The sequence below is a fragment of the Bubalus kerabau genome, chromosome 3, assembly GCF_029407905.1.
Source record: "Bubalus kerabau isolate K-KA32 ecotype Philippines breed swamp buffalo chromosome 3, PCC_UOA_SB_1v2, whole genome shotgun sequence".
Lineage (NCBI taxonomy): Eukaryota > Metazoa > Chordata > Mammalia > Artiodactyla > Bovidae > Bubalus > Bubalus kerabau.
Genome location: NC_073626.1, coordinates 152,072,563 through 152,099,800, shown reverse-complemented (window position 1 = coordinate 152,099,800; position 27,238 = coordinate 152,072,563). Strand labels below are relative to the sequence as shown.

Below are 27,238 nucleotides of genomic sequence, written 5' to 3'. Positions count from 1 at the left end.
TGGATGTCTGGTCAAAGGATCCTCAGATTTCAAGTAGTGCTGATGCAAAATCCAGGCCAGACTATATCCCCTTGTGAGGCTCTTAACCCAACTACCCTCCTGCCTATCCCCAAGGGCTCTCTCCCCTTTCATTCTTGCCTGGAAACTTTGGACCACTGGACAAAATCCCAAGAGGGATTGTCAGAAGATCCTCTGACCAATCCTGATGAAATCTGGTACACTGAATGAAGCAGCTTTGTCTTGAATGGAAAAAGAAGACCTGGATATGCAGTAGTCTCCAATTTTGAGACCATAGAAGCTAAACCTTTTCCATCAGGTACTTCAGTGCAATTAACTGAGCTCGTAGCCCTGACTTGAGCTTTCTAGCTGGAAAAAGGAAAAAGAGTAGCCATTTACACTGACTCCAAGTATGCCTTTCTGGTGCTACATGCACGTGCTGCTATTTGGAAAGAAAGATGCCATTCCAAGGGTCCCCAATCAAGTATGGTGACCAAATCCTTAGGCTCCTGGAGGTAGCCCATCTGCCCGCTGAGGTTTCAGTCTCCTGTTGTAAAGGACACCAAAAAAGGAGCATGCAAGTGGCACAAGGGAAACAAGCAGCCAATCAGGCAGCTAAGAAAGCAGCATTATGGAATAATGACCTAAGAGAGGTTGCCACCTTAGTTCCACAGACTAATTTGGCAGAAACGCCTTCATATACTGAAGGTAAGACTCTTAAAGCTAAGAGTGAGGGTTTTCAAAATCATATGGGGTGGTTCCCAAAGGAGGGACTCCTTTTTCTGCCTGGGGATCTTCAATGGAAGTTGGTTAACTCCTTACATGTCATCACTCATTTTGGGGAGAAGGCCCTCCAAAGATTACTGGAAAGGTCTTTCAGAGGAACAGGCCTTCAAACGACTATTAGGCAAGTGGTCTCCTCTTGTCCCACGTGCCAATTAAATAACCCCCAAGGAGCTTGAAGACTGCAGATGGACTTCACCCAGATGCCATTTCTCAATGGTATAAATACCTATTAGTCATGATTGATACATTCACAGGATGGATTGAAGGCTTTCCCACCCAGATTGAGAAGGTTGAGCAGGTGGTAAAGAAAAAAAAAATTGCTCCATGAAGTTATTCCAAGATTTGGTCTGCCCAGGTCATTACAAAGTGACAATGAGACATAATTTACTTCTAAGGTCACCCAAGAGGTCTCCAGAGCATTGGGCATTACTTATTACCTCCATTGTGCCTGGAGGCCTCAGTCTTCAGGAAAAATAGAAAGAGCCAACCAATTCTTAAAATCCGTGATAAAAAAGATAACCCAGGATACCTCCCTCGGTTGGAAGTAGGCTTTACCAATAGCTCTCCTCCATACCCGTATTGCCCCTAAGGAACAGGTTGGCCTTAGTCCTTATGAGATGCTATATGGGAGGCCTTTTGTTTATGTCAGTGACCTCTTCCTAGATGTAGAGGCTCAGACCCTCTGATCTTACACCAAGACCATTGGACAATTCCAACAAAATATACACTTGTGGGGTGTCAACCAGGACCCAAAAGATTCTAAAGAGCCACCACTATATATGCTCAATAACCTCAGATATGCAGATAACATCATCCTTATGGCAGAAAGTGAAGAAGAGCTAAAGAGCCTCTTGATGAAAGTGAAAGAGGAGAGTGGAAATGTTGGTTTAAAATTCAACATTCAGAAAACTGAGATCATGGCCTCAGGTCCCATCACTTCATGGCAAACAGATGAGGAAACGATGAAAACAGTGACAGACTTTATGTTTTTTGCGATCCAAAATCATTGTAGACTGTGACTGCAGCCATGAAATTAAAAGAGGCTTACTCCTTGGAAGAAAAGTTTTGACCAACCTAGATAGTATATTGAAAAGCCGAGACATCACTTTGCAAACAAAGGTCCATCTAGTCAAGGCTATGGTTTTTCCAGTGGTCATGTATGGATGTGAGAGTTGGACTGTGAAGAAAGCTGAGCGCCGAAGAATTGATGCTTTTGAGCTGTGGTGTTGGAGAAGACTCTTGAGAGTCCCTTGGACTGCAAGGAGTTCCAACCAGTCCATTCTAAAGGAGATCAGCCCTGGGTGTTCATTGGAAGGACTGATGCTGAGGCTGAAACTCCAATACTTTGGCCACCTCATGCAAAGAGTTGACTCATTGGAAAAGACCCTGATGCTGGGAGGGATTGGGGGCAGGAGGAGAAGGATGATATGGCTGGATGGCATCACCGACTTGATGGACATGAGTTTGAGTGAACTCTGGGAGTTGGTGATGAACAGGGAAGCCTGGTGTGCTGTGATTCATGGGGTCGCAAAGAGTTGGACACGACTGAGCGACTGAACTGAACTGAACTGAACTGATGTGAAGTAAATCAGTCTGCAATGTTAGAAAATAAACTTCATGGAACAGTATGGAGGTTCCTTAAAAAACTAAAAATAGAACTACCATATGATCCAGCAACCCTACTCCTGGGCATACATCAGAGAAAGTCATAATGCAAAAGAATACATGCACCCCAATGTTCATTGAAGTATTATTCACAATAGCCACGCTATGGAAATAACCTAAATATCCATCCACAGAGGAGTGGGTAATGAAGATGTGGCACATACATACAATGGAAGATTATTCAACCATAAAAATAATGAAATGATGTCATTTGCAGCAACATGGATGGACCTGGAGATTATCATACTAAGTGAAATCAGACAGAGCAAGACCAATACCATGATTATTGCTTATATGTGGAGTATCAAAATGATACAATTGAAGAACTTTCTTACAAAAGGGAAACAGACTCACAGATGTAGAAAACAAACTTACCAGAGGATAAAGGGACGGGAAGGATAAATTGGGAGATTGATGTTGACATAGACACACTACTATATATAAAATAGGTGAGTTTTGGAAAACAAAAAATAAAATCGATAACTAATAAGGCCTACTATATACCACCTGTACCTCTACTCTGTAATGACCTATATGAGAAAAGAATTTTTAAAAGTGTTTATAGGTATATGTATAATTAATTCACTTTGCTATGCAGCAAAAACTAACACAACATTGTAAATCAACTATACTCCAATAAAATGTTTTTAAAATGGAGTATAAACTACACAAATTTTGAACTGGTATGTTGTGCACCAGCCTGGAGGACAACCCAAGCTAGTATTCTTGCCTGGAGAATCCCATGGACAGAGGTGCCTGGCGGGCTTCAGTCCATAGGGTCCAAAGAGTCAGACAGGACTGAAGCGACTTAGCACGCAGGCACGTTGTGCACCTGACACTAATACTGTCAATCAACTACTTCAATTAAAAAATAATAATAATAAGGAAAAAAAATCCTAAAAAGGAAAAGAAAAGATACTTCATGTAGGTTTGTGAGTTTGTGTTTGGGTGTATTCCTGAGGCTCCAGAACTTACACCTGTTCCTCAAAGCGGTTCAGAACACTGAAAAGAACTGCTTAGATACACAACGCCTTAGGAAAAAGTAACAATTTCCCTCTTGGAGTCTTTCCTTTGGTAAGATTCCAGGGGCTGGGCGGGGCGGTGGGGGGGCGTGTCCCGGGGGGCGTGTCCCAACGCTGGGCGACTCACCACCGCAGACACTGGGGATGGGAGATTGCAGACACCGCTCCGGAAGCACGCTCAGGGTGCCTGTACCAGGGCGGCTGCGCGACGCTTTGCGGGCGGGACCGGGGGAAGGTTCAGGGAGAGTACCCTTGCCGGGCCCCTCGCCCTGCGAGCTCTGAGTCCCGAGGAGACGTGTCCGTTGCCCCTCCGGCAGCCCTCGCTGTCTCAGCCATGGCCACGCGCCTCCTCCGCGGGACCCTGCGCTTGTGGGGTGGCCGCGCTGCACCGTGCCTGCCGCAGGCCTCGAGGTGAGTGCCGGCTGGGCTCCAGCTAGTCCGGCCCCGGGGCTGCAGGGCCGGGCGGCGACCCGCACACCACTCCTGGGGACTGGAAGCCAGGCGGCCGCGCTCTCGGGGCCGGCGGTCTCGCCACCAGGGGCTGCGGCTTAGCTGTGGGGGCGAAAGTGGGTGGGAGAAGAGGCTGGGCCTTGCCCCTGGACTCCCAGAACCTGGTGGGACCCACAGCGGTTAGCAGGGCGGGCGCCGGCCTAGCAGCCTCAACGCGAGCACAGCCAAAGGCGGAGGGAGGCGCGGGGGGGATCCCCCAATACTCCTGTGGCTCCAGTCTAGCCCGTCTGGATCCGAGGGCCGCAATGGGCACTGAGAGTCCGCATTTCCTAGAGTTCTTACGAAGCGTCGACGCACCCTCGGACACAGTTGGCAAGAGTTCGAGGCGCGACCTCTGGCCCAATTAGATCTGTGCCAGAAGGCACAGCCAACTTGTGAACTTGTGAGGGGGACTTTCACTGCCTCCCAGATCTCTAGAAAAGAAAGCACATGCAGCGATGCTGGCCTAGAGAAGACATCCCAGGACAGGAAAAGACCTGGTGATGGCCGCATTAGATAAGGAAATTAAGACTTAACAAATCCTTTAGTAAGTTAAATGCATGGGAATTAATGGAGACAGTGTCTAAGTGACTCGGTGATTATTAAGGTAATGTTTCGATTACCTTCCGATACCGGCTGACACCTCAAATACAGTCATTGGATAAATAAACTGGAAGTACTTGTTTATTTATTCATTCCCTATGTAAAAAAAGTGACACGATGAATAAATCAACTTATGGCGGCATTATGGCGACTCTGGCGCAGTGGTAAAAAATCCGGCCTGCCAATGCAGGAGAGGTGGGCTACAGTCCATGGGGTGGCAAGAATCAGATGGGATTGCACACACACAAGATGCTGTGGGAATGGAAACAAATTTCCTGCTGCTCCTGAGGAGGGCTGGGAAGGCTTCATGGAGGAGTAACTTTACTTTTCGATACACATACTTTTCTAAGCTCTCCCCCAAACTTCATAAGACAGTGATGCTCAAATTTTTGGATTGTAAACTTTGTGCTGTTAAACTTTGTTGTTTAGTCGATAAGTCTGTCGGACTCTTTGTGACCCCAGGGACTAGCCTGCTGGGTTCCTCTGTCCATGGGATTTCTCTGGCTAGAATACTGGGGTGGGTTGCCGTTTTCATCTTTAGGGCATCTTCCCCACCCAGGTTTTGAAGCCACATCTCCTGCTTGGCAGACAGATTCTTTACCACTGAGCCACCTGCAAAGCCTGCTGTGAAAATGAGAGGGCCTCAAAGATCTTTTGTTTACCTCAGTTTTATCTATGGACATTGATGTCAACAGATATCTACAAAACTGGAAAATATTTTTTTTATGTACCAAAAATCTTTATTCTCACATCTGATACTGAATCTGTGGCTGCAAGTAATATGTCACAATTTTGAGAATAAAATGTCCCATTGTCTTCATTCTTTGGAAGTCTTTAGTCACAAAATTACACCTTATTTTCATAGCAAGATAAGGGAATTAGGTTGGAAAGGGATTAAGGAGTTACACTGATGATAAAAGGGGAGAACTTTTCTGAGCATATCCTTTCAGATTAATTTACAAAAGTAGTGACAGAACCATGATTTCAGTGAAAATCAACATAAGTTATACCTTAAAAAAAAATCAGTTCAGAAATACTAGGTGTAAGCGTGCAAAATTCGAAAATGTGAAATTTTACAAATATTTAGTTCACATAAAAGTAGCTCATTACATGTTAACATAAACAACATTTTTACAAAAAGCAACTTTTCCACAAAGAAAAAAGTGAGAAGAGTGACGTTGTTTTGCACTTTTGTAGATCCCTTAATATCTGGCTTACTAGAAGACAGCCTGATTTTCTTTTTCTTTTTTTAAACTTTTTATTTTATATTGGCATATAGCCAATTAGCAATATTATGATAGTTTCAGGTGGACAGCAAAGGGACTTGGCCATACATATACATGTATCCATTCTCCTCCAAACTCCTCTCCCATATCAGTCAATCAGTTCAGTCGCTCAGTTGTGTCTGACTCTTTGTGACCTCATGGACTACAGCACACCAGGCTTTGCTGCCCATCACCAACTCCTGGAATTTGTTCAAACGCATGTCCATTGAGTCAGTGATGCCATCTAACCATCTCATCCTCTGTCGCCCCCTTCTCCTCCTGCCTTCAATCTTTCCCAGCATCAGGGTCTTTTCCAGTGAGTCAGTTCTTCACATCAGGTGACCAAAGTATTGGAACTTCAGCTTCAGCATCAGTCCTTCCAATGAATATTCAGGACTGATTTCCTTTAGGATTGACTGGTTTGATCTTGCAGTCCAAGGGACTCTCAAGAGTCTTCTCCAACACCACAGTTCAAAAGCCCCTCCCATATAGACTGCCTCTAACACTGAGCAGAGTTCCCTGTGCTGTGTATGGTAGATCCTTGTTGGTTATCCATTTAAAATATAGCAGTCTACATGTTGATCACAAACTCCCTGCCTATCCCTTCCCCTATCCTTCCCCCAAACATTCCCCCTCCTGAGTTCCTTCTCTTAAGTCTGTAAATTAAGACTGCCTGATTTTCATACCTGCTTCTTCATTGTCTATTGTGATGTTTTGGTTGATGGATGGGAAGAATGAGCTTCCCAGGTGGTGCTAGTGGTTAAGAACCGGACTGCCAAAGCAGGAGATGTAAGAGACACAGGTTTGATTCCTGAGTCGGGCAGATCCTCTGGAGAAGGGCATGGCAACCCATTCCAGTATTCTTGCCTGGAGAATCCCATGGACAGAGGAGCCTGGAAGGCTCCAGTCTATAGAGTCACATGGAGTTGGACACCACTGAAGCAACTTAACACACACATAGGAAGAATATTGGAACAGAGGACCCAAGGGACCCTCTAAATAGGTCAGAGGCTCTAGGTTTATTATAACAGGTGTCGACCGAAAAAATATAGTCACAATCTGAAAGTAGAGAGTCATTTTATTTGGTGGAAATGTTTAGGACTCCAAGCCCAGGAGACAGCCTCTCAGAAGCTCTCAGAAAACTGCTCCAAGGAGGCAGGAAAGGAGTGAGGCTATATATAAATTTGCGACAAAGACAGACAGCAGTCTGAGCATCAAAGATCAGGTATCAAATTAAGGAATTTAGCATTCTATGTATGGGAAGAGGCAAGCCTCTTGGCTCAACGAGTTCATTCCTTCATATGCACCTCAGCTCTCTGGGGCCAATCCTGTTTCTTTGTTCACCTTGCTTCTTGCATTCCCCCAGCTCCTCAGCAATCACTGTTGGGGATGGCAACATCTGCTGGATCTCAGTTTGGGGAGCCTTCTTTCACTTTTGGAGGCCAGAAATCACTGATGGCTGTGACATTTCTTGTTGGTTAATATGGCAGGAGATATTTTCATTTCACACAGGCTTCTGAAACTTTAAGGTGCATGTGAATCATTTAGGATAAAATATTAAAATACAGTGAGGCCTGAACAGCATGTATTTGAACTTCGAGGGTATACTTACATGAGAATTTTTTTCAGTAGTAAACACTACAGTACTACACAGTCTTTGGTCGCTTGAATCCAAGGATGCAGAACTGTGCTCTGGAGGAATCTCAATAATGGAGAGCTGATGATGGGGTACATGTGGATTTTTGACAGTGTGAAGCTTGGGTGTCCCTCACCCCTATGTTGTTCATAGGTCAGATATGCTGACTGATTCAATAGGCCTTGGATGAGACCTGAAATTATGTATTTATCACCAGCTCCCAACCTGAAGGTACTGGTGGAGACTGTCTCCCTTCTTTTATAATGTAAATGAGGCTTATGGCAGAAAGTGAAGAGGAACTAAAAAGCCTCTTGATGAAAGTGAAAGAGAGTGAAAAAGTTGGATTAAAGCTCAACATTCAGAAAATCATGGCATCTGGTCCCGCCACTTCATGGGAAATAGATGGAGAAACAGTGTCAGACTTTATTTTTGGGGGGCTCCAAAGTCACTGCACATGGTGACTGCAGCCATGAAATTAAAAGACGCTTACTCCTTGGAAGGAAAGTTATGACCAACCTAGATAGCATATTGAAAAGCAGAGATATTACTTTGCCAACAAAGGTCCGTCTAGTCAAGGCTATGGTTTTTCCAGTGGTCATGTATGGATGCAAGAGTTGGACTGTGAAGAAAGCTGAGTGCCGAAGAATCAATGCTTTTGAACTGTGGTGTTGGAGAAGACTCTTGAGAGTCCCTTGGACTGCAAGGAGATCCAACCAGTCCATTCTGAAGGAGATCAGTCCTGGGTGTTCATTGGAAGGACTGATGCTGAGGCTGAAACTCCAGTACTTTGGCCACCTCATGTGAAGAGTTGACTCATTGGAAAAGACCCTGATGCTGGGAGGGATTGGGGGCAGGAGGACAAGGGGACGACAGAAGATGAGATGGCTGGATGGCATCACCGATTTGATGGACATGAGTTTCGGTGAACTCCGGGAGTTGGTGATGGACAGAGAGGCCTGGCGTGCTGCGATTCACAAGGTCGCAAAGAGTCGGACACGGCTGAGCAACTGAACTGAACTGAACTGAACTGAGGCTTAAAAAAATTATGATAATAATTACAGCCTAGCCTGTTAGATTAGTAGCAGTTTAATGCATTAGGAAAACAATGAACAATTTATTCAGTACAGATTTCCTGGTTTTTGTGGGGAAAAAGGGCCAATATGTTTAGTACTGGTTCCTTGGTCTTGGGAAAAAATGAATATTCCAAAACTTACTGCCAGGTGTTTTGATTTTCTTCCCCCTGCACATTCTGTTTTGAACATTTTTGACTGATCTGAAAGTCTTTGTTCTTTCTGGCACTTCTGTCACTTTCCTGTGCCTTAGTGTGTTTTATTTAGAAATGTTCCAAAGATTTCCTTTATGTTACGTGGTATATAAAATTTTAAGATCCAGGAAGACCCAAATATAAGTTCCACTCTATTAATTACTAATCATGCTGACAAATGATTCAGTGTCTTCAAGTCTCAGTACCCTAATCTCAGCACATTTTTTCCCTTGAGGAAAAATCCCAAGTATGGACCAAGACATTGTGTATTATAAAGAAATTGAAACCAAACCTTTCACTAGAGAATGAAGTAGGTTTTATTCTCTCTATTGCTGTAATGTTACAGTGGTGTGCAAGACCTTTGCTTGCTATTGTATCCCAAGTTGCCTGAATGGTTCCTAATATATATTACACACTCAGAAAGTATTTGTTGGCTATATTAATAAATAAGCTATTAAAAATGATGATTTGGAAGACAGTAGCAAACCAGAAAAATATCAGTGAAGAAAAACAGCAGACCAGGTATAACAATTGTACTATTAAATGTTCTCAATTAAAGGTTACCACTTAAAAGACATCTCAGATTGTATTAACAAATAAGCCTCAACTAAGAGTTGCTTATAATAGATAAGCCTAAAGCAAAATGACACAATATACATATTAAGTGTATTAATCAGCTCAGACTTCCATAACCAAATGCTATAGACTAGGTGGTTTAAACAACAGAAATCTATTCCTCATAATTCTAGTGGCTGAGTAGTCCGAAATCAAGGTACTGGCCAGTTCATTTCCTGGTCAGAGCCATCTTCCTGACCTGTTGTTGTTCAGTCATTCAGTCATGTCTGACTCTTTGCAACCCCATGGACTGCAGCATGCCAGGCTTCCCTGTCCTTCACCATCTCCCAGAGCTGGCTCAAACTCATGTGCATTGAGTCAGTGATGCAGTCCAACCATTTTACCCTCTGTCGTCCCCTTCTCCTGCCTTCAATCTTTCCCAGCATCAGGGTCTTTTCCAGTGAGTTGGCTGTTCACATCAGGTGGCCAAAGTATTGGAGCTTCAGCTTAGCACCAGTCCTTCCAATGAATATTCAGGACTGATTTCCTTTAGGATTGACTGGTATGATCTTGCAGTCCAAGGGACTCTCAAGAGTCTTCTTCAACACCACTGTTCAAAAGCATCACTCCTTTGGCACTCAGCCTTCTTTATGGTCCAACTTATGAATCTCTGTCCATAGTTCTTCAGGCACTCTGTCTATCAGATCTAATTCCTTGAATCTATTTGTCACTTCCACTGTATAATCGTAAGGAATTTGATTTAGGTCATATCTGAATGGCCTAGTGGTTTTCCCTATTTTCTTCAATTTAAGTCTGAATTTTGCAATAAGGAGTTCATGATCTGAGCCACAGTCAGTTCCTAGTTGTTTTTGCTCACTGTATAGAGCTTCTCCATCTTCAGCTGCAAAGACTATAATTAATCTGACTTCAGTATTGACCTGATTTCCTGGCCTGTAGACAGCCGCCTTCTCCCTTTGTCCTCACTAGACCTTTCCTTATGTGTACACAGAACTGTATCTCTCTCTTCCCCTTCTTATAATGTAAGTCTAGCTTCTTGGTTTAGATTCCAGCTTTAGGACCTCATTGAATTGTAATTACCTCCTCAAAGCCATATCTCCAAATACCATTACATTGGGAGTTTGAGCTTCAACATATGAATTGGGTTGAGGGGCGGGAAGCGAGTGCAATTTAGTCCATTGCATTTCAGTACATTGCATTAAGCAAAGACAAAAATAGCCCATTTCAGGGGGAAAAAAAGAAATGCCTAATTGCCAATAAAGAAGACTTAGTCATTTCTGGACTAAGAAGAAGAGGAAGAAAAGGAAAAGGAAGGAAAGGATAGGATCAGATCAGAGTCTAAATAAGGAAGAGAGAAATCCAAAACAGTATCATGCAAAGCATAAAAATACTTTTGGGCAATATTCAAATATATGATAAAAATTTTTTGTAGATGTGAGCTCAAAAGGTACAATGTGGTACACAGAGTTTTGAAATCTTTTTAGGTGTACCCCTAAGGAGGGGGGAGATGTGAATTCAGACCATTTAACAAAAGGAACTACAGAGATGTCTTTTTTGAAGCCTGGTATGGGGCACTGCCGGAAAATCCCATGGATGGAGGAGCCTGGTAGGCTGCGGTCCATGGGGTCGCTAAGAGTCGGACACAACTGAGTGACTTCACTTTCACTTTCCGCTTTCATGCATTGGAGAAGGAAATGGCAACCCACTCCAGTGTTCTTGCATGGAGAATCCCATGGAGGGAGAAGCCTGGTAGGCTGCAGTCCATGGGGTCGCACAGAGTCGGACACGACTGAAGCGACTTAGCAGCAGCAGCAGCAGCAGCGGCATGGGGCACTGCAGGGAGATGAAAGGCCAGTTTCCAAAGATCTTGAATAATTCTGGACTAATCCCCACAGAGACTGGTGGGCATTTTGATATCGCTTTACAATTAGGTTGTAATGTAGCAATAAAAATCAACACAGTCCTGCTGATGTATGGCAAAAACCATCACAGTATTGTAGAATAATTATCCTCCAATTAAAATTAATTACTCAATTAAAAAATCATCACAGTTTGCATGTTATATACCTGCCATTTGAAATTGTATAATTCTGGATAAAATATTGATGGAGATTACATTATTTTAAATACTGTACATTACATGAAAACGTATCAATATTATTCTTCCTGACTTGCATGGGAGATTCCACATATAAGTGATGGCTCAGATGGTGGGGAATCTGCCTGCAATGTGGGAGACCCAGGTTCAATCCCTGGGTTGGGAAGATCCCCTGGAGAAGAGAATGGCTACTGGCTCCAGTATTCTTGCATGGAGAACCCCATGGAGAGAGTAGCCTGGCAGACCATGGAGTCGCGAAGAGTCAGACACGACTGAGCAACTGACTACATGATGATGATTATTCTGTTGTACTATTTGAATTTTACCTTATTTAGTTGATATCACGTAAATTTTACATTCTTTGATCAGCATCACATGACAGTGCTAGTCTACCTCAGCTCACACGTGTGATGAGTTCTAGGCATGATGTCCTCTTTATGGATTTGGAAGTAAAGTTTGAATTGAATCAGGGTAAGCTACTTCTTAACCTCATTAATGGAGGCAGATCCTAAAGTGGTTCTGCTCAAATCTGAACCAGTTTGTACGATTTCAGACTCTCTACTTGTCTCTAAAGTGCCTCGGGGGCAGGGGGATGGTGATGAGGGGGTCGGGGTGGAGGGGAGTCAGAATTTTTTCCATGTTATCCTATAGAATTAATTTTCCATGTTGTTCAATGACATTAATTTGGATGTGAAGAGTAACCTTTGACTGAATTTTCTTAATGTGTTTGTATTTTTAAGATGTTCTCATTCTGGAGGTGAAGAACGTCTAGAAACTTCTTCTGCTAAAAAATTAACAGATACAGGAACTAGAAGAATCTTCTCTTTAGAGCATGACATTTTCCGGGAAAGTGTAAGGAAGTTTTTTCAAGAAGAAGTGATTCCTTATCATGCAGAGTAAGTGGGACATTTTCTTTTATTTTTTTTTTAATTTTATTTTCTTATTTTTACTTTTTTTTTTTACTTTACAATATTGTATTGGTTTTGCCATACATCAACATGCATCCACCACGGGTGTACACGTGTTCCCCATCCTGAACCCTCCTCCCACCTCCCTCCCCATACCATCCCTCTGGGTCATCCCAGTGCACCAGCCCCAAGCTTCCTGTATCCTGCATCGAACCTGGACTGGTGATTCGTTTCTTATATAATCTTATATATGTTTTAATGCCATTCTCCCAAATCATCCCACCCTCTCCCACAGAGTCCAAAAGGCTGTTCCATACATCTGTGTCTCTTTTGCTGTCTCGCATACAGGGTTGTCATTACCATCTTTCTAAATTCCATATATATGCATTAGTATACTGTATTGGTGTTTTTCTTTCTGGCTTACTTCACTCTGTATAATAGGCTCCAGTTTCATCCATCTCATTAGAACTGATTCAAATGTATTCTTTTTAATGGCTGAATAATACTCCATTGTATATATGTACCACAGCTTTCTTATCCATTCATCTGCTGATGAACATTTTCTTTTAAAGTAATACACATTAGGAGTCCAAGAAGGACTGTTTTCTAGAATGCTCTTTGTTGTTTCATAGAAACAGTACTGTGTTCAGTACTTTGTTAACATTTTTACCACTCTTCAATATAATAATGTAAGGTTACGGGATTCTTCAACTAGTTCAAGGGCTTTCCTGGTAGCTCAGCGGGTAAAAAACCCTCCTGCCAATGTAAGAGACTCAAGTTCAATGGTTGCCTGTTCCAGTATTCTTGCCTGGAGAATTGCATGGACAGAGGAGCCTGGTGAACTAACTGTAAGCTACCCATCCATGGTGTTGCAAAGGGTTGGACACAATGGAGTGCACATGCATGCATAAACTAGTTCAAAGCTTCTTAAATGAATTTTAAAATACACAATTAAAAAATATATGTTAAGGGGCTTTCTTGATGGTCCAGTGGTTAAGACTTCATCTTCCAATGCAGGGAGTGCCGGTTTGATCCCTGGCTGAGGAGCTAGGATCTCACATGCCTTGTGGCCAAAGGACCAAAACATAAAACAGAAGCAATATTATAACAAAATCAACAAAGACTTTAAAAAATTAAAGATATTTAAATGTTGACCTAAGACAAGTTGATTGCCTGTTATTTCTCTAGCAAAGGAAAAAAAAAAATGGGTTTATTCAGGATCAGCAGAGAATTGCAGTTCAGGGTCAGCATCCACAGTGATCTGTGTGCAAGCCCCCCCATAGCAAGGGAAGGAGAGCATGTTCATAGAGAGGAAAAGGAATTTGGGAGGGCTGGGATAAACACAAAGCCCATGGCTTTTCAGTGGCTGAACCCTAGCTGGGAAAAAGGAGTCTTTCTTATTCCTGTTGGGCCCTACTGATGTCACAGAGTATGAGAGCACCCCCTTTATTATCTTAAATTAAGGGACCATTCCTGCTCAAATCATTCATAAATTCAAATTGTAGCCATTTAAATAATATGAAAACACTTTTTCTGATTTTAAAATGTTTTGTTATTTGCAGATGGGAGAAAGCTGGAGAAGTGAGTAGGGAGCTTTGGGAAAAAGCTGGAAAACAAGGACTACTTGGTATCAATATTGCAGATCGCCATGGTGGCATTGGGGGGGACTTGTATTCATCAGCTATTGTTTGGGAGGAGCAGTAAGTATGAAAACATTTGAAGTTGAGTCTTGTTTTGTTCTCTCTCCTTTCTGAGATGATTTTAAAATAATTTCTAATCTTCTTATAAGATCGAAAATCTCCTTTTAAGTTGATAAAGTAGTTGCTTCATTTCTAATTGACCCATGTGACTGTTTCAGAGATTTCAGTTGATAAATGGTGAAAAGATTTGAACTATCAATTCATCAAAAAAGAAATGCAAATAGCTTTTTAAATGAAAATGTTTACCCTTTCTACCAATCAAATGCAAATTAAATTATATCTAGAGATATATCATTTTGAGTACAAAAGGTAGTCCAAATGAAAAGTTATTATACCCAGTGCTGACAAGCTTGCAGGTAAAAGTGACTCATATACTCTTGGTGACATTATATATTGGAGCAATAAGTGCTTTGGTGATTAAAATCATGGCTACATAAAAAATGAAAATATTTCTACTCTTTGGATGCCATTTTGGGGAATTTGTCTTTAGGAAATAATTTGTTAGAAAAAAAAATAACAGCTATGTACAAACATCATTGCCTTGTTAGATTATAATCCCTCAAATTTGGAAGCAATCTAAATTTACGGCAGTGGGAGAATGAATAAGCATATTTGTGCCGTGACCACAGCTGTATTCAGTTAGTTCAGTCACTCAGTCACGTCCTACTCTTTGCGACCCCATGGACTGCAACACACCAGGCTTCCCTGTCCATCACAAACTCCCAGAGTTTACTCAAACTCGTGTCCATTGAGTTGGTGATGCCATCCAACCATCTCAGTCATCCCCTTCTTCTTCCCCCTTCAGTTTTTCCCAGCCTCAGGGTCTTTTCAAATGAGTCAGTTCTTCACATCAGGTGGCCAAAGTATTGGAGTTTCAGCTTCAGCATCAGTCCTTCCAATGAATATTCAGGACTGATTTCCTTTAGGAGGGACTGGTTGGATCTCCTTGCTGTTGGCCTGTCAAGAGTGTTCTGCAACACTGCAGTTCAAAAGCATCAATTCTTCAGCACTCAGCTTTCTTTATAGTCCAACTCTCACATCCATACATGATCACTGGAAAAACCATAGCCTTGATCTGATGGACCTTTGTTGACAAAGTAATGTCTCTGCTTTTTAATATGCTGTCTAGGTTGGTCATAACTTTTCTTCCAACGAGCAAGCGTCTTTTAATTTCATGGCTGCAGTCACCATCTGCAGTGATTTTGGAGCCCCCCAAAAATAAAGTCAGTCACTGTTTCCACTATTTCCCAATCTATTTTCCATGAAGTGATGGGCCCTGATGCCATGATCTTAGTTTTATGTATGTTGAGCTTTAAGCCAACTTTTTCACTCACCTCTTTCACTTTCATCAAGAGGCTCTTTAATTTTTCTTCGTTTTCTGCCATAAGTGTAGTGTCATCTGCATAACTGAGGTTATTTATATTTCTCCAAGCAATCTTAATTCCAGCTTGTGTTTCATCCATTCCAGCATTTCTCATGATGTACTCTGCATATAAGTTAAATAAGTAGGGTGACAGTATATAGCTTTTATGTCCCCCTTTCCCAATTTAGAACCAGTCTGTTGTTCCATGTCCAGTTCTAATACAGCTGTATTAGAAATACATATATCCTTATGGCAAAGGTCATTTGCTAAAATGAATATAGTTACTGTGTTTAGGGTAATACAGTTGTAGGTGGTAAATTTTTTTTAATGTTTTATCTTTTAATTCATTAAATAAGTGATCATTGAGCTCTGCTAGAGCACTGTTATTATGTTAGAGCCAGAAATTAAAAGGTTAGCAAAAACAAAGAGAGAAAACCTTCAGGAACTTCATGGGTTTGTGAGGAGACAAGCTATCACCACATAATGTGATAAGGGTTTAGTACTGCCCTTTGAACAACTATATCCTGGCCACTGGCTGCCAGAAACATATAGAAGTGGATGATGAAGGAAGACTTCAACAAAAACTTCATACCTTTTGTGAGAAATGTATGGCCACAGACACTGACACTCTAGGTGAAGAAAAGAAGGATTATGTGGTCCAAATCGGTGGGAATAACAAACAGGGTTTCCCATGAAGCAAAGTGTCTTGACTCATGACCCATGACTGCTACTGAGTGAAGGGCATTCCTGTTATAGACTGAGGAAGACCAGAGGAAAAAAGAGCACATCTGTACGGGTTTGCATTGTGGATGCCAATCCGAGTGTTCTCAATATGGTCATCATTAAAAATAGGGAGAAGGATATTTCTGGACTCACTGATACCATTGTGCCTCATCCCCTAGGGCCCAAAAGAGCTAGCAGAATCCGAAATGAATACGATCAGACATCAAAAAAAAAAAAAAAAAGACCTTCTAGTACTTGTTGTTTTCTAATTAAGAATCAGAGGAACTAAAAAGAGAAAAAAATAACTGTGTTGTGCTTTAAATTGTCTTCTCTTTTTTTCTTTCTAAGAGCATATTCAAATTGTACAGGCCCAGGTTTTAGTCTTCATTCAGATATCATCATGCCCTATATTGCAAACTATGGTTCAGAAGAACAGATTAAGCGCTTCATCCCCGAGATGGTTGCAGGGAAATGTATTGGTGCCATAGCAATGACAGAGCCTGGGGCTGGAAGGTAAATCAACTTTTGGTTGGTTTTGAAATCTCAGAAGCAAGGTCCTAACCACAAATATGAATGAGTATAGGCCTTGTTATGGTCTGTAAAAATCAGGCTACTCTGTGAATCTCAAAAAAATATTCATTTGTATAAACAGTTTAGAATATATCAGACATGATTTTTCAGTGCATTTATGTGAACATTCCTTATATTAGTTAAATGTCAATTTTTATAATGGTGTAGCAGTGTAAATTATCACAGTAGATACATAACAACATTTGCATAGTTTATTTTTTACCAATTAATGAATTTTTTTAATCAATTCTTTCAATTATAGTGATTTGCAAGGAATAAGAACAAATGCCAAAAAGGATGGAAGTGACTGGATTCTCAATGGAAGCAAGGTCTGTAAAGAATGGCTTCCATAACTCTCCTCTCTGGAGTCATGCTGTGGGTAACAAAGCCTTAAAGACTACTCATCATTGAGTCTTCTCAGATCTCTGATTCACATGGGAATTGTTTACTTGAGCTGGCACAGGAACTGAGCTGATTTGTTTTGGAGACAGTAAGAATTGTACAGCATTCATATTACCTGAGATATATTCCTCTTTGTTCTGTTTGCTTGTTCTCTCACTAATATGGAAAATGTTGTTTTAGCTTCCAGGCAGCCTTTTACAAACCAGAAAAAGAAAAGGGGAGGCTTACATTGTCCAAATAGGGGACAAACAATAGTTAATGAATTTGATGTTGATGAAAAATGAGGGGAAAGACTTCTTATAAATATCAAGAAGAGTTTCAAAAATCTTAAGAGAAAAAGTATATTTAATAGAACTGAAAAGCCCTTCAACCTTTCTGAGCATCACGTCAATCCACTGATAGAATTGGAGAGCACCTGCGATTGAGATTATAGATAGGCTCAGAAGTAAATGTATCTTTTAGAGTATCATATCACTGATAGCAGAGGTTTTTGTTTACCTAAATGGCACCCCACTCCACTACTCTTGCCTGGAAAATCCCATGGGCAGAGGAACCTGGTAGGCTGCAGTCCATGGGGTCGCGAAGAGTCGGACATGACTGAGCGACTTCACTTTGACTTTTCACTTTCATGCATTGGAGAAGGAAATGGCAACCCACTCCAGTGTTCTTGCCTGGAGAATCCCAGGGACGGGGGAGCCTGGTGGGCTGCTGTCTGTGGGGTTGCACAGAGTCAGACATGACTGAAGTGACTTAGCAGCAGCAAACCTGTGTCTAGTATACACCCAGGAAAGATTTATTGATGACTGGGTTTTTTACTGTTATGTCACTTACAACTATGCCATCACCAGTGCTTTCATTTGTTGTCATGTACACAGCACTAACATCACTCCCATCTCCCATTATTGCTTAGTATCAGCACTCTGTATTTTAGAGATGAATATTCTTATAAGAGGCATGGATGGTAGGTGATGAGAGTAACCAACACCATTTTATGCCTGTACTGTTTCAAAGGGACAGAGACAGGATTAGATCATTTGTATAGAGTTTGACAGATACTAAGCTCACTGCAGATGGTGACTGCAGCCATGAAATTAAAAGACACTTGCTCCTTGGAAGAAAAGCTGTGACTAACCTAGACAGCATATTCAAAAGCAGAGACATTACTTTGATGACAAATGTCTGGAGAGTCAAAGCTATGATTTTTCCAGTAGTCATGTATGGATGTGTGAGAGTTGGACTGTAAAGAAAGCTGAGCACTGAAGGATTGATACTTTTGAACTGTGGTGTTGGAGAAGACTCTTGAGAGTCCCTTGGACAGCAAGGAGATCAAACCAGTCCATCCTAAAGGAAATCAGTTCTGAACATTCATTGGAAGGACTGATGCTGAAGCTGAAATTCCAGTACTTTGGCCACCTGATGTGAAGAACTAACTCATTGGAAAAGACCCTGATTCTGGGAAAGATTGAAGGCAGGAGGAGAAGGGGATGACAGAGGATGAGATGGTTGGATGGCATTACCAACTCGATGGACATGAGTTTGAGCAAGCTCTGGGAGCTGGTGATGGATAGGGAGGCCTGACATGCTGCAGTCCATGGTGTCGCAAAGAGTTGGACCGGACTGAGTGACTGAACTGAAAGATGGTAAACTGCTATGGAGCAGTTAATCCAGTCTGGGGAATTTGGGGAGATTTTTTTGTAGGAGGTGATGTCTGAACTTATTCTCCAAGATGAGTAGAATTCTTTGTAACAGAGTTGGAAAAGGGCCTCTCAAGTAGAGGAAACAAGATTTCCAAAGACCCATAGGTAAAGATGACCTTAGAACATTGGGGACAGCAAGTCATACAGTAGATCTCACCTAAAACAAAGGAATGAGGAGAAAGTGGGATAAGAGATAAGGCTGGACTGGTAAGCTAGTGCCAGTATGTGATGAACCCTGCTAAAAAAAAAACCCTGAAAAAGTGTTGAAATAGATTAGAAAGAACTGTATGTCAAATTGAGTATTATGTAGGATAATAACATGATTTATTGACCATTCACTGACATTAGGAAGGGGGCTTCCCAGGTGGCGCAGTGGAAAAGAATCTGCCTGCCAACACAGGAGACCTGGGTTCAGTCTCTGGGTTGAGAAGATCCCCTGGAGGAGGAAATGGCAACTCACTCCAGAATTCTTGCCTGGAAAATTCCATGGACAGAGGAGTCTGGTAGGCTACAACCCTTGGGGTCGCAGAGTCGGACACGACTAAGTGCACATGTCCATTGTACCCTGTCATGGGGAAAAACAGATTGATATTCAAATTAAATAGGAGCAGAGGCAGGAAGAAATATGTCCCTTGAATTATCAGATGGAACTATCCAGAAGCAGGTGGATATTCAGGTCTGGAACCTAGCAAGAAATTTGGCTTAGATAAAGATTTGGAGTCATCAGCCTATGGATAGCAACTGAAGCCATGGAAGCAGCTGAGAGGACCCAGGAAAGATACAGAATGAGAGGATAGTGGTTCATATTTACCTTGTGTATATTTGTCTTCTGGATAAATATTTGATAAACTAATATCTTATTGAGTTTGTTGTTATATCACTCCTTAATCAGTCCATGGACAGTCCATGGAATTCTTCAGGCCAGAATACTGGAGTGGGTAGCCATTCCCTTCTCCAGGGGAAATTCCCAACCCAGGGATCCAGCCCAGGTCTGCCACACTGCAGGTAAATTCTTTACCAGCTGAGCCACCAGGGAAGCCCAAGAATACTGGAGTGGGTAGCCTGTCCCTCCTCCAGCGGATCTTCCCGACCCAGGAATTGAACTGGGGTCTCCTGCATTGCAGGCAGATTCTTTACAGCTGAGCTGCCAGGGAAGCCCTTCTTAATCAGTACCTTTCTTATTTAGGCCATCTATCATGAAATCAAAAACTGTGCCTTTTCAAAAACTGATAAATCTGAAAGTACAAGTACTTCAATAGTATCATGCTATTCAAAGCAGATTCCATTTTCTCATCTGAAGCGTCTTTCTAAAATACAGTGTATCATTTTTATAGATAATTTTATTTTAATTTAAATAGAATATAATAATCAGTTCATTATTATTATTTACAATATTGATAGTGGGAAGAAAATGTGTAGAATTCACTCTTTGAAACATTGAATAATTTCCCCTCATGTAATAGCCTCATGTATGAATAATCAACACTGCAACTATTTGGAGAGCTTACAGAGAGAGGTATAAACACGTTTTGTTTGGTTTGGTTTTCTCGAGTGTTTTTGCCCAGTCTTGACTTACACATGGACCTGAGTTATTGTGGAGCATCACAGTATACATGGGGTTTTGCAGGTATTTGTCACTAATGGGTGGCTGTGTGACATTGTGATCGTAGTAGCCATCACAAATCGAGAGGCTCGCTCTCCTGCCCATGGCATTAGCCTTTTTCTGGTGGAAAATGGAATGAAAGGATTTATCAAGGGACGAAAGCTAGATAAAATTGGACTAAAAGCCCAGGTAAGTCATAATACAAATTTGTTTTCATAATATAAATCATTTATAAATATATTGTTTATATACAATTGAGTTTACTCAGTTATGCTTTATATATAGAACTGTATATAGCACAATGATACCTTTCTTCCTATGCTGGATTCTTAAAATATGCTTTTTCAGAAATGATTGTGGAAATTTATTCCACTGTTTATGCAACTGTTGTCAGCAGAAGTGAATTAGGATATTTTGAAAATCTGCTTTAGAACATTAACTGCCTAATAATACTGTCTGTTTTTGAAATTGAATTATGAAATAACAGGAAATATTTTTTCCTACTACTTGGTAATTATTTAGTAAACTTTTTGTTACCAAAAAGAAAAACATGTTTTACTTGATATGCATTAGAAATCCTTAGTGCTCAATATCTACAGAACAGAACAGTATTAGAACTAGAATGACTGTATCACAGTGGGAAAGCCACTTTTGGAATCAGATAGACCTCTATTTGAATCCCAGGTTTACCACTTACTAATTGTGATCATTAACAACTTCATCTTGTCTGCCAATTTGTTTTGTTTTCTGAATGGCAATACTAATCACCTCATCAGGTTCTTGGGAGATTTAAATGAGGTAATTCTGTACTCAATCGTATGATCCCTTAGGATACTGCAGAATTTTTCTTTGAAGATGTACGGTTGCCAGCAGGTGCCCTACTTGGAGAAGAGAATAAAGGCTACTATTACCTCATGCAAGAGCTTCCACAGGTCAGAAGTATTAAAAGAATGCACCTTTTGATTAGATGATGGACTGGAGTAGAATAATACAGGACTGTATCAATCCATGCATACAGAACTTGTGATGTAGCCAGTCCCTTGACTATAACTTGAAGGTGTACAATACACATATATTTTGTATATTATATATATTATTTATTTATATATATACATACAAAAATCATATGTATGATTTTTGTAGACTGGATGTATGAATAAGAGAACTCAAAGATAGCCAAGTAAAGCTTATAAGTGAGTCAGGAAAATAAGATTTTCAGTCCTATGATTCCTTCTTGGAATGATTTTAGTATCTTACCTGCAAGTCAAGAATTTTTAGCTCTTTGTAAGGAAATAGCCAAAATATTTGCCAAGTTCTTTTTCTTTAAATAATACTCAAACAGCTTTGGAATTTCTTTTCTCATAAGTAAGTAAAGAGAAGGGGGAAATGAATTACTTATATATATATATCTGTATAAAGACAGTCATACATAAAGATAAAAGTTTTTTTTAAGAGACTTATTATAGATGATCAAAATAGTCTTATAAATCTCAGTGGGAGTCTTTTCTTATAAAGAGTTAAATAAATTAATCTTTAGGAGTTTTATAAAGATTATTTATGTGATTTATTGTCATTTAAATCATATGAAAATCACTTGTGTAATTAGAGTAATTATCTAATTTGGGGGTTATAGGAAAGGCTGATAATTTCCGAGATAGCAGTTTCAGCCAGTGAATTCATGTTTGAGGAAACCAGGGACTACGTTAAACAAAGAAAAGCTTTTGGGAAGACAGTTGCAGATTTACAGGTAAGCTTTTCATTGGTATTACATAGTCTCATTTTCCCTGGCAGCTCAGCTGGTAAAGAATCTGCCTGCAATGCAGGAGACCCTGGTTCAATTCCTGGCTTGGGAAGATCCACTGGAGAAAGGATGGGCTACCCATTCCAGTATTCTTGGACTTCCCTGGTGGCTCAGCTGGTAAAGAATCCACCTGCAGTGTGGCAGACCTGGGTTGGATCCCTGGGTTGGGATGATTCTCTGGAGAAGGGAAAGGCTACCCACTCCAGTATTTTGACCTAGAGAATCCCATGGGGTGTATAGTCCATGGGGTCTCAAAGAGTCAGACATGACTGAGTGACTTTCACTTTCACATAGTCTCAATGTGCTCATCTGAAATAGGTCAGCTAAACATGAATGTGGAGTAATTTTCGCATAGATGATGTCAACTGAAAAATATGCACAACTTAAAAGTTGAGAATTCTGTTTTACTTGATGGACAAAGCTGAGGATGTGAGCCGCAAAGACAGCCTCTTAGACAGCTCTGAGGGACTGATACAAACAGGTAAGGGAGGAACCAGATATATAAGAGTTTTGCAACAAAACCCAGATACTTGGAACATCCAAAGATTACAGGTAAAGAGAGTCAGACACTCAAGTTCATGAATTTATTGTTTCTGCAGGAAAGATGCAAGAGTCTGCACTCATTGAAATCACTCCTTTGATATGTGCCTTAACCACCTAGGGCCACTACGCTCTTCTCCACCCTGATTCCTTCCCAGGTGCACAGTTGAAGGCAGCTGCAGTGGCTGCTGGCTCGATGGCCACGGAATCCTTGGTTTACCCATATGGCAGGCAATATTTTTCTCCACAATGATACTAGAATCCATGGAAGTGGATGAAACCACTGAGGGAAAGAGTAGAGATTAAGGCAAAAGAGGTTTCTAGGACAGAGTCCTGAGAAAAAAATTATGAGATTTAAAGGCAGAATAGGAAACGAAGAGCCTACAGAGACAATTGAGAATGGACTGCTAGGAGAAAGCAAGTCAGGCAGTATTGTCACCAAAGCCAAGAGAAAAGAGGATTTCAAGTGGGCAGGAGCTACTTAGGGGGAAAATAAGGTGAAGGTCAACGAGTGCCCACTGGACATAATGATATGGAGGTTATTTTGTTAGTGTCCTTAATGAACTGGTGTAGTGTCAGATTTGGCATCCCACTCCAGTACTCTTGCCTGGAAAACCCAATGGGCGGAGGAGCCTGGTGGGCTGCAGTCCGTGGGGTCGCAAAGAGTCAGACACGACTGAGCGACTTCACTTTTACTTGTCACTTTCATGCACTGGAGAAGGAAATGGCAACCCACTCCAGTGTTCTTGCCTGGAGAATCCCAGGGACGGGGGAGCCTGGTGGGCTGCCGTCTATGGGGTCGCACAGAGTCGGACAGGACTGAAGCGACTTAGCAGCAGCAGCAGCAGTGTCAGATTGGTGTTAGACTGGTGTGGTGTCAGACCAGAGTGAATAGAGGAGTGAATGGAAATGAGGAAGTGAAAATGCTGGTGGCTGGCAACTCATGAGAGAAGGGTTGGTAACTAGGAGGTGAGAAGAGAGGGTGGGGAGGGGAGTAAGGGAAACATTTGCAGACCATGTGAAATAAATGACAATTCTTAATTTCTGTTGTTATTACTAGTATGAGAATGCTAGAGTTATATTTTAATGCCAAGAGAAAGGATTTAGTAAAGAGGGAAAGATTGCAGATATGGAAACTATAATTAACTGTATATGATCTTTGAGAAAGTGTGAGGGTATGGATGCCAAAGTGTGTTAAAAGATAGGTTTTCACATCCCTGATAGGAAAGGCCTTTCTTCCATTGAAACAGGAAGAAAAGAGGAAAGAATGAGCAAGGGTCACTCCTCAGTTCAGTTCAGTCTCTCAGTAAGGTCCAGATCTTTGAAACCCCATGCACTGAAGCACGCCAGCCTTCCCTGTCCATCACCAACCCCCATAGCTTGCTCAAACTCATGTCCATTGAGTTGGTGATGCCATCCAACCATCTCATCCTCTGTTGTCCCCTTCTCCTCTTGCCTTCAGTCTTTCCCAGAATCAGGGTCTTTTCCAATGAGTCAATTCTTCGCATCAAGTGGCCAAAGTACTAGAGTTTCAGCTTCAGCACAGTCCTTCCAATGAATATTGAGGATTAATTTCCTTTAGGATAAACTGGTTTGATCTGCTTGCAGTCCAAGGCACTCTCAAGAGTCTTCTCCAACAGTTCAGTTCAGTCATTCAGTTGTGTCCGACTGTTTGCGACCCCAAGGACTACAGCACACCAGGCCTCCTTGTCTATCACCAACTCCTGGAGCTTGCTCAAATTCATGTCCATTGAGTTGGTGATGCCATCCAACCATCTCATCCTCTGTCATCCCCTTCTCCTCCCGCCTTCAATCTTTCCCAGCACCAGGGTCTTTTCAAATGAGTCAGCTCTTCGCATCAGGAGGCCAAAGTATTGAAGTTTCAGCTTCAGCATCAGTCCTTCCAATGAATGTTCAGGACTGATTTCCTTTAGGATGGACTGGTTGGATCTCCTTGCAGTCCAAAGGACTCTCAAGAGTCTTCTCTAACACACCACTGTTGGAGCATCAATTCTTTGGCACTCAGCTTTCTTTATAGTCCAGCTCTCACATCCAGGTACATGACTACTGGAAAAACCATAGCTTTGACTAGACGGACCTTTGTTGACAAAGGTCTGCTTTTTAATATGCTGTCTAGGTTGGTCATAACTTTCCTTCCAAGAAGTAAGCATCTTTTAATTTCATGGCTGCAATCACCACCTGCAGTGATTTTGGAGCCCCACCAAAATTAAATTAGTCACTGTTTTCACTGTTTCCCCATCTATTTTGCCATGAAGTGATGGGACTGGATGCCACAATCTTAGTTTGCTGAATGTTGAGCTTTAAGCCAACTTTTTAACTCTCCTCTTTCACTTTCATCAAGAGGATTTTTGGTTCTTCTTCACTTTCTGCCATAAGGGTGGTGTCATCTGTATATCTTAGGTTATTGATATTTCTCCAAGCAATCTTGATTCCAGCTTGTGCTTCATCCAGCCCAGTGTTTCTCATGATGTACTCTGCATATAAGTTAAATTAGCAGGGTGACAATATACAGCCTTGATGTACTCTTTTCCTGATTTGGAACCAGTCTGTTGCTTCCTGTCCTGCATACAGATTTCTCAGGAGGCAGGTCAGGTGGTCTGGTACTCCCATCTCTTTAAGAATTTTCTGCAGTTTGTTGTCATCCACACAGTCAAAGTCTTTGGCATAGTCAGTAAAGCAAAAGTAAATGTTTTTCTGGAGCTCTCTCACTTTTATGATGATCTAATGGATGTTGGCAATTTGATCTCTGGTTCCTCTGCCTTTTCTAAAACCAGCTTGAACATCTGGAAGTTCACAGTTCATACTACTGTTGAAGCCTGGCTTGGAGAATTTTGAGCATTACTTTGCTAGGGTGTGAGATGAGTGCAGTTGTGCGGTAGTTTGAGCATTCTTTGGCATTGCCTTTCTTTGGGATTGGAATGAAAACTGGCCTTTTCCAGTCCTGTGGCCACTGCTGAGTTTTCCAAATTTGCTGGCATATTGAGTGCAACACTTTCAAAGCATCATCTTTCAGGGTTTGAAATAGCTCAACTGGAATTCCATCACCTCCACTAGCTTTGTTTGTAGTGATGCTTCCTAAAGCCCACTTGACTTCGCATTCCAGGATGCCTGCCTCTAGGTGAGTGACCTCACCATCGTGATGATCTGGGTCATGAAGATCTTTTTTGTATAGTTCTTTTGTGTATTCTTGTCACCTCTTCTTAATTTCTTCTCCTTCTGTTAGGTCTGTACCATTTCTGTCCTTTATTGTGCCCATCTTTGCATGAAATGTTCCCTTGGTATCTCTAATTTTCTTGAAGAGATCTCTAGTCTTTCCCATTCTATTGTTTTCCTCTATTTCTTTGCACTGATCACTGAGGAAGGCTTTCTTATCTCTCCTTCCTATTCTTTGAAACTCTGCATTCAAATGGATATATCTTTCCTTTTCTCCTTTGCCTTTTGCTTCTCTTCTTTTCACAGCTATTTGTAAAGCCTTCTCTAATATTCTTGAAGAGATCCTCTAGTCTCTCCCATTCTCTTGTTTGCAAAAATTGTCTTCAGAAGGCTTCCATGTCTTTATGTATCGATAGGGAAATAAGAAATGTGAGTGAATAGGGTTGGAAGTAGGAAGGTTTGAAATCCTTTTTTTGGAGTGAGAGACTGAACACTAGGGACACTTACAGTAAGCTTTCTGGCAGTATTGAGGACCCAAATGAGGTTAGTGATCATGCCTTTATAGCAGACTCTTCTGCTTTTTTGTGTATTAGCTTTACTGCAAGGGTTTTACTTCTTCCTGGCTTTTGTCAAGAAGTTTAAGGTATTTTCACAATAACTCAGAATATGGTGACCTTAATCACTAAAATGTCAAATTTTAAACCCTCTAATTTCTTCTTAAATGAAGAAAAAACTTAGAAATAATGCAGTCATCAAAAATCCTGCAGTTGGAAGTATAATTGCAAAGTTCGTTGCGAAGGGAAAAGGAAAGATGAAATACTTTGGTAAGTTTTCAGCACAGCGTTATATATGAAGTTAAATTCAGGTGTGATTTAAATCTTAGTACAACTCCTTAAGTCTTTGTGGTCTAGGCAAGTTGTATTATCTCTCTCAAAAGTACTTTCTTGGTAAGATGTGAGTAATATGAGTAGGTACCTCATAGAGTTGTTATGAAGATAATACCCATAAAGGGCTTAGAATATTGCCTGGCAACGCAAGCTTTCATTAAAGTTAGCTACTCCAGTTGACCCATGAACGGCACAAGTTTGAATGGCACAGGTCCATTTACATGTGGATTTTTTTCAATAAGTACATTGGAAAATTTTCTGAAGATTTTAAGACAATTTAAATAGTGCAGATGAACTGTGTAGCTGAGAAATACGGAAAAAAAAAGAAAATGTATATCATGAATGCATAAAATGTGTAGATACTTGTCTAATTTATCATTTACTACCATAAAGTATGTACAAATTTATTACAAAAAGTTAAATTTATCAAAATTTATGCACACAGACAAAGGATGCCATTGATTATGCTAGG

At 41.2% G+C, this 27,238-nt stretch overlaps 1 protein-coding gene across 4 annotated transcripts in view; it reads left to right on the top strand.

Moving 5' to 3' along the window:
- The first annotated feature begins 3,596 nt into the window (after positions 1 to 3,596).
- ACADL (acyl-CoA dehydrogenase long chain) overlaps positions 3,597 to 27,238 on the top strand; it is a 42,826-nt gene continuing 19,184 nt past the window's right edge. For 3 of the 4 annotated variants that reach the window (XM_055573347.1, XM_055573346.1, XM_055573349.1), the window contains exons 1-8: positions 3,597 to 3,881; positions 12,139 to 12,294; positions 13,869 to 14,006; positions 16,441 to 16,605; positions 16,925 to 16,991; positions 20,389 to 20,553; positions 21,195 to 21,296; positions 21,998 to 22,111. In XM_055573347.1, the coding sequence (XP_055429322.1) occupies positions 3,805 to 3,881; positions 12,139 to 12,294; positions 13,869 to 14,006; positions 16,441 to 16,605; positions 16,925 to 16,991; positions 20,389 to 20,553; positions 21,195 to 21,296; positions 21,998 to 22,111 (984 nt within the window). In that variant the 5' untranslated portion in view covers positions 3,597 to 3,804. The remainder of the gene's footprint in view (positions 3,882 to 12,138; positions 12,295 to 13,868; positions 14,007 to 16,440; positions 16,606 to 16,924; positions 16,992 to 20,388; positions 20,554 to 21,194; positions 21,297 to 21,997; positions 22,112 to 27,238) is intronic. The other variant, XM_055573348.1, reaches the window with a different exon arrangement.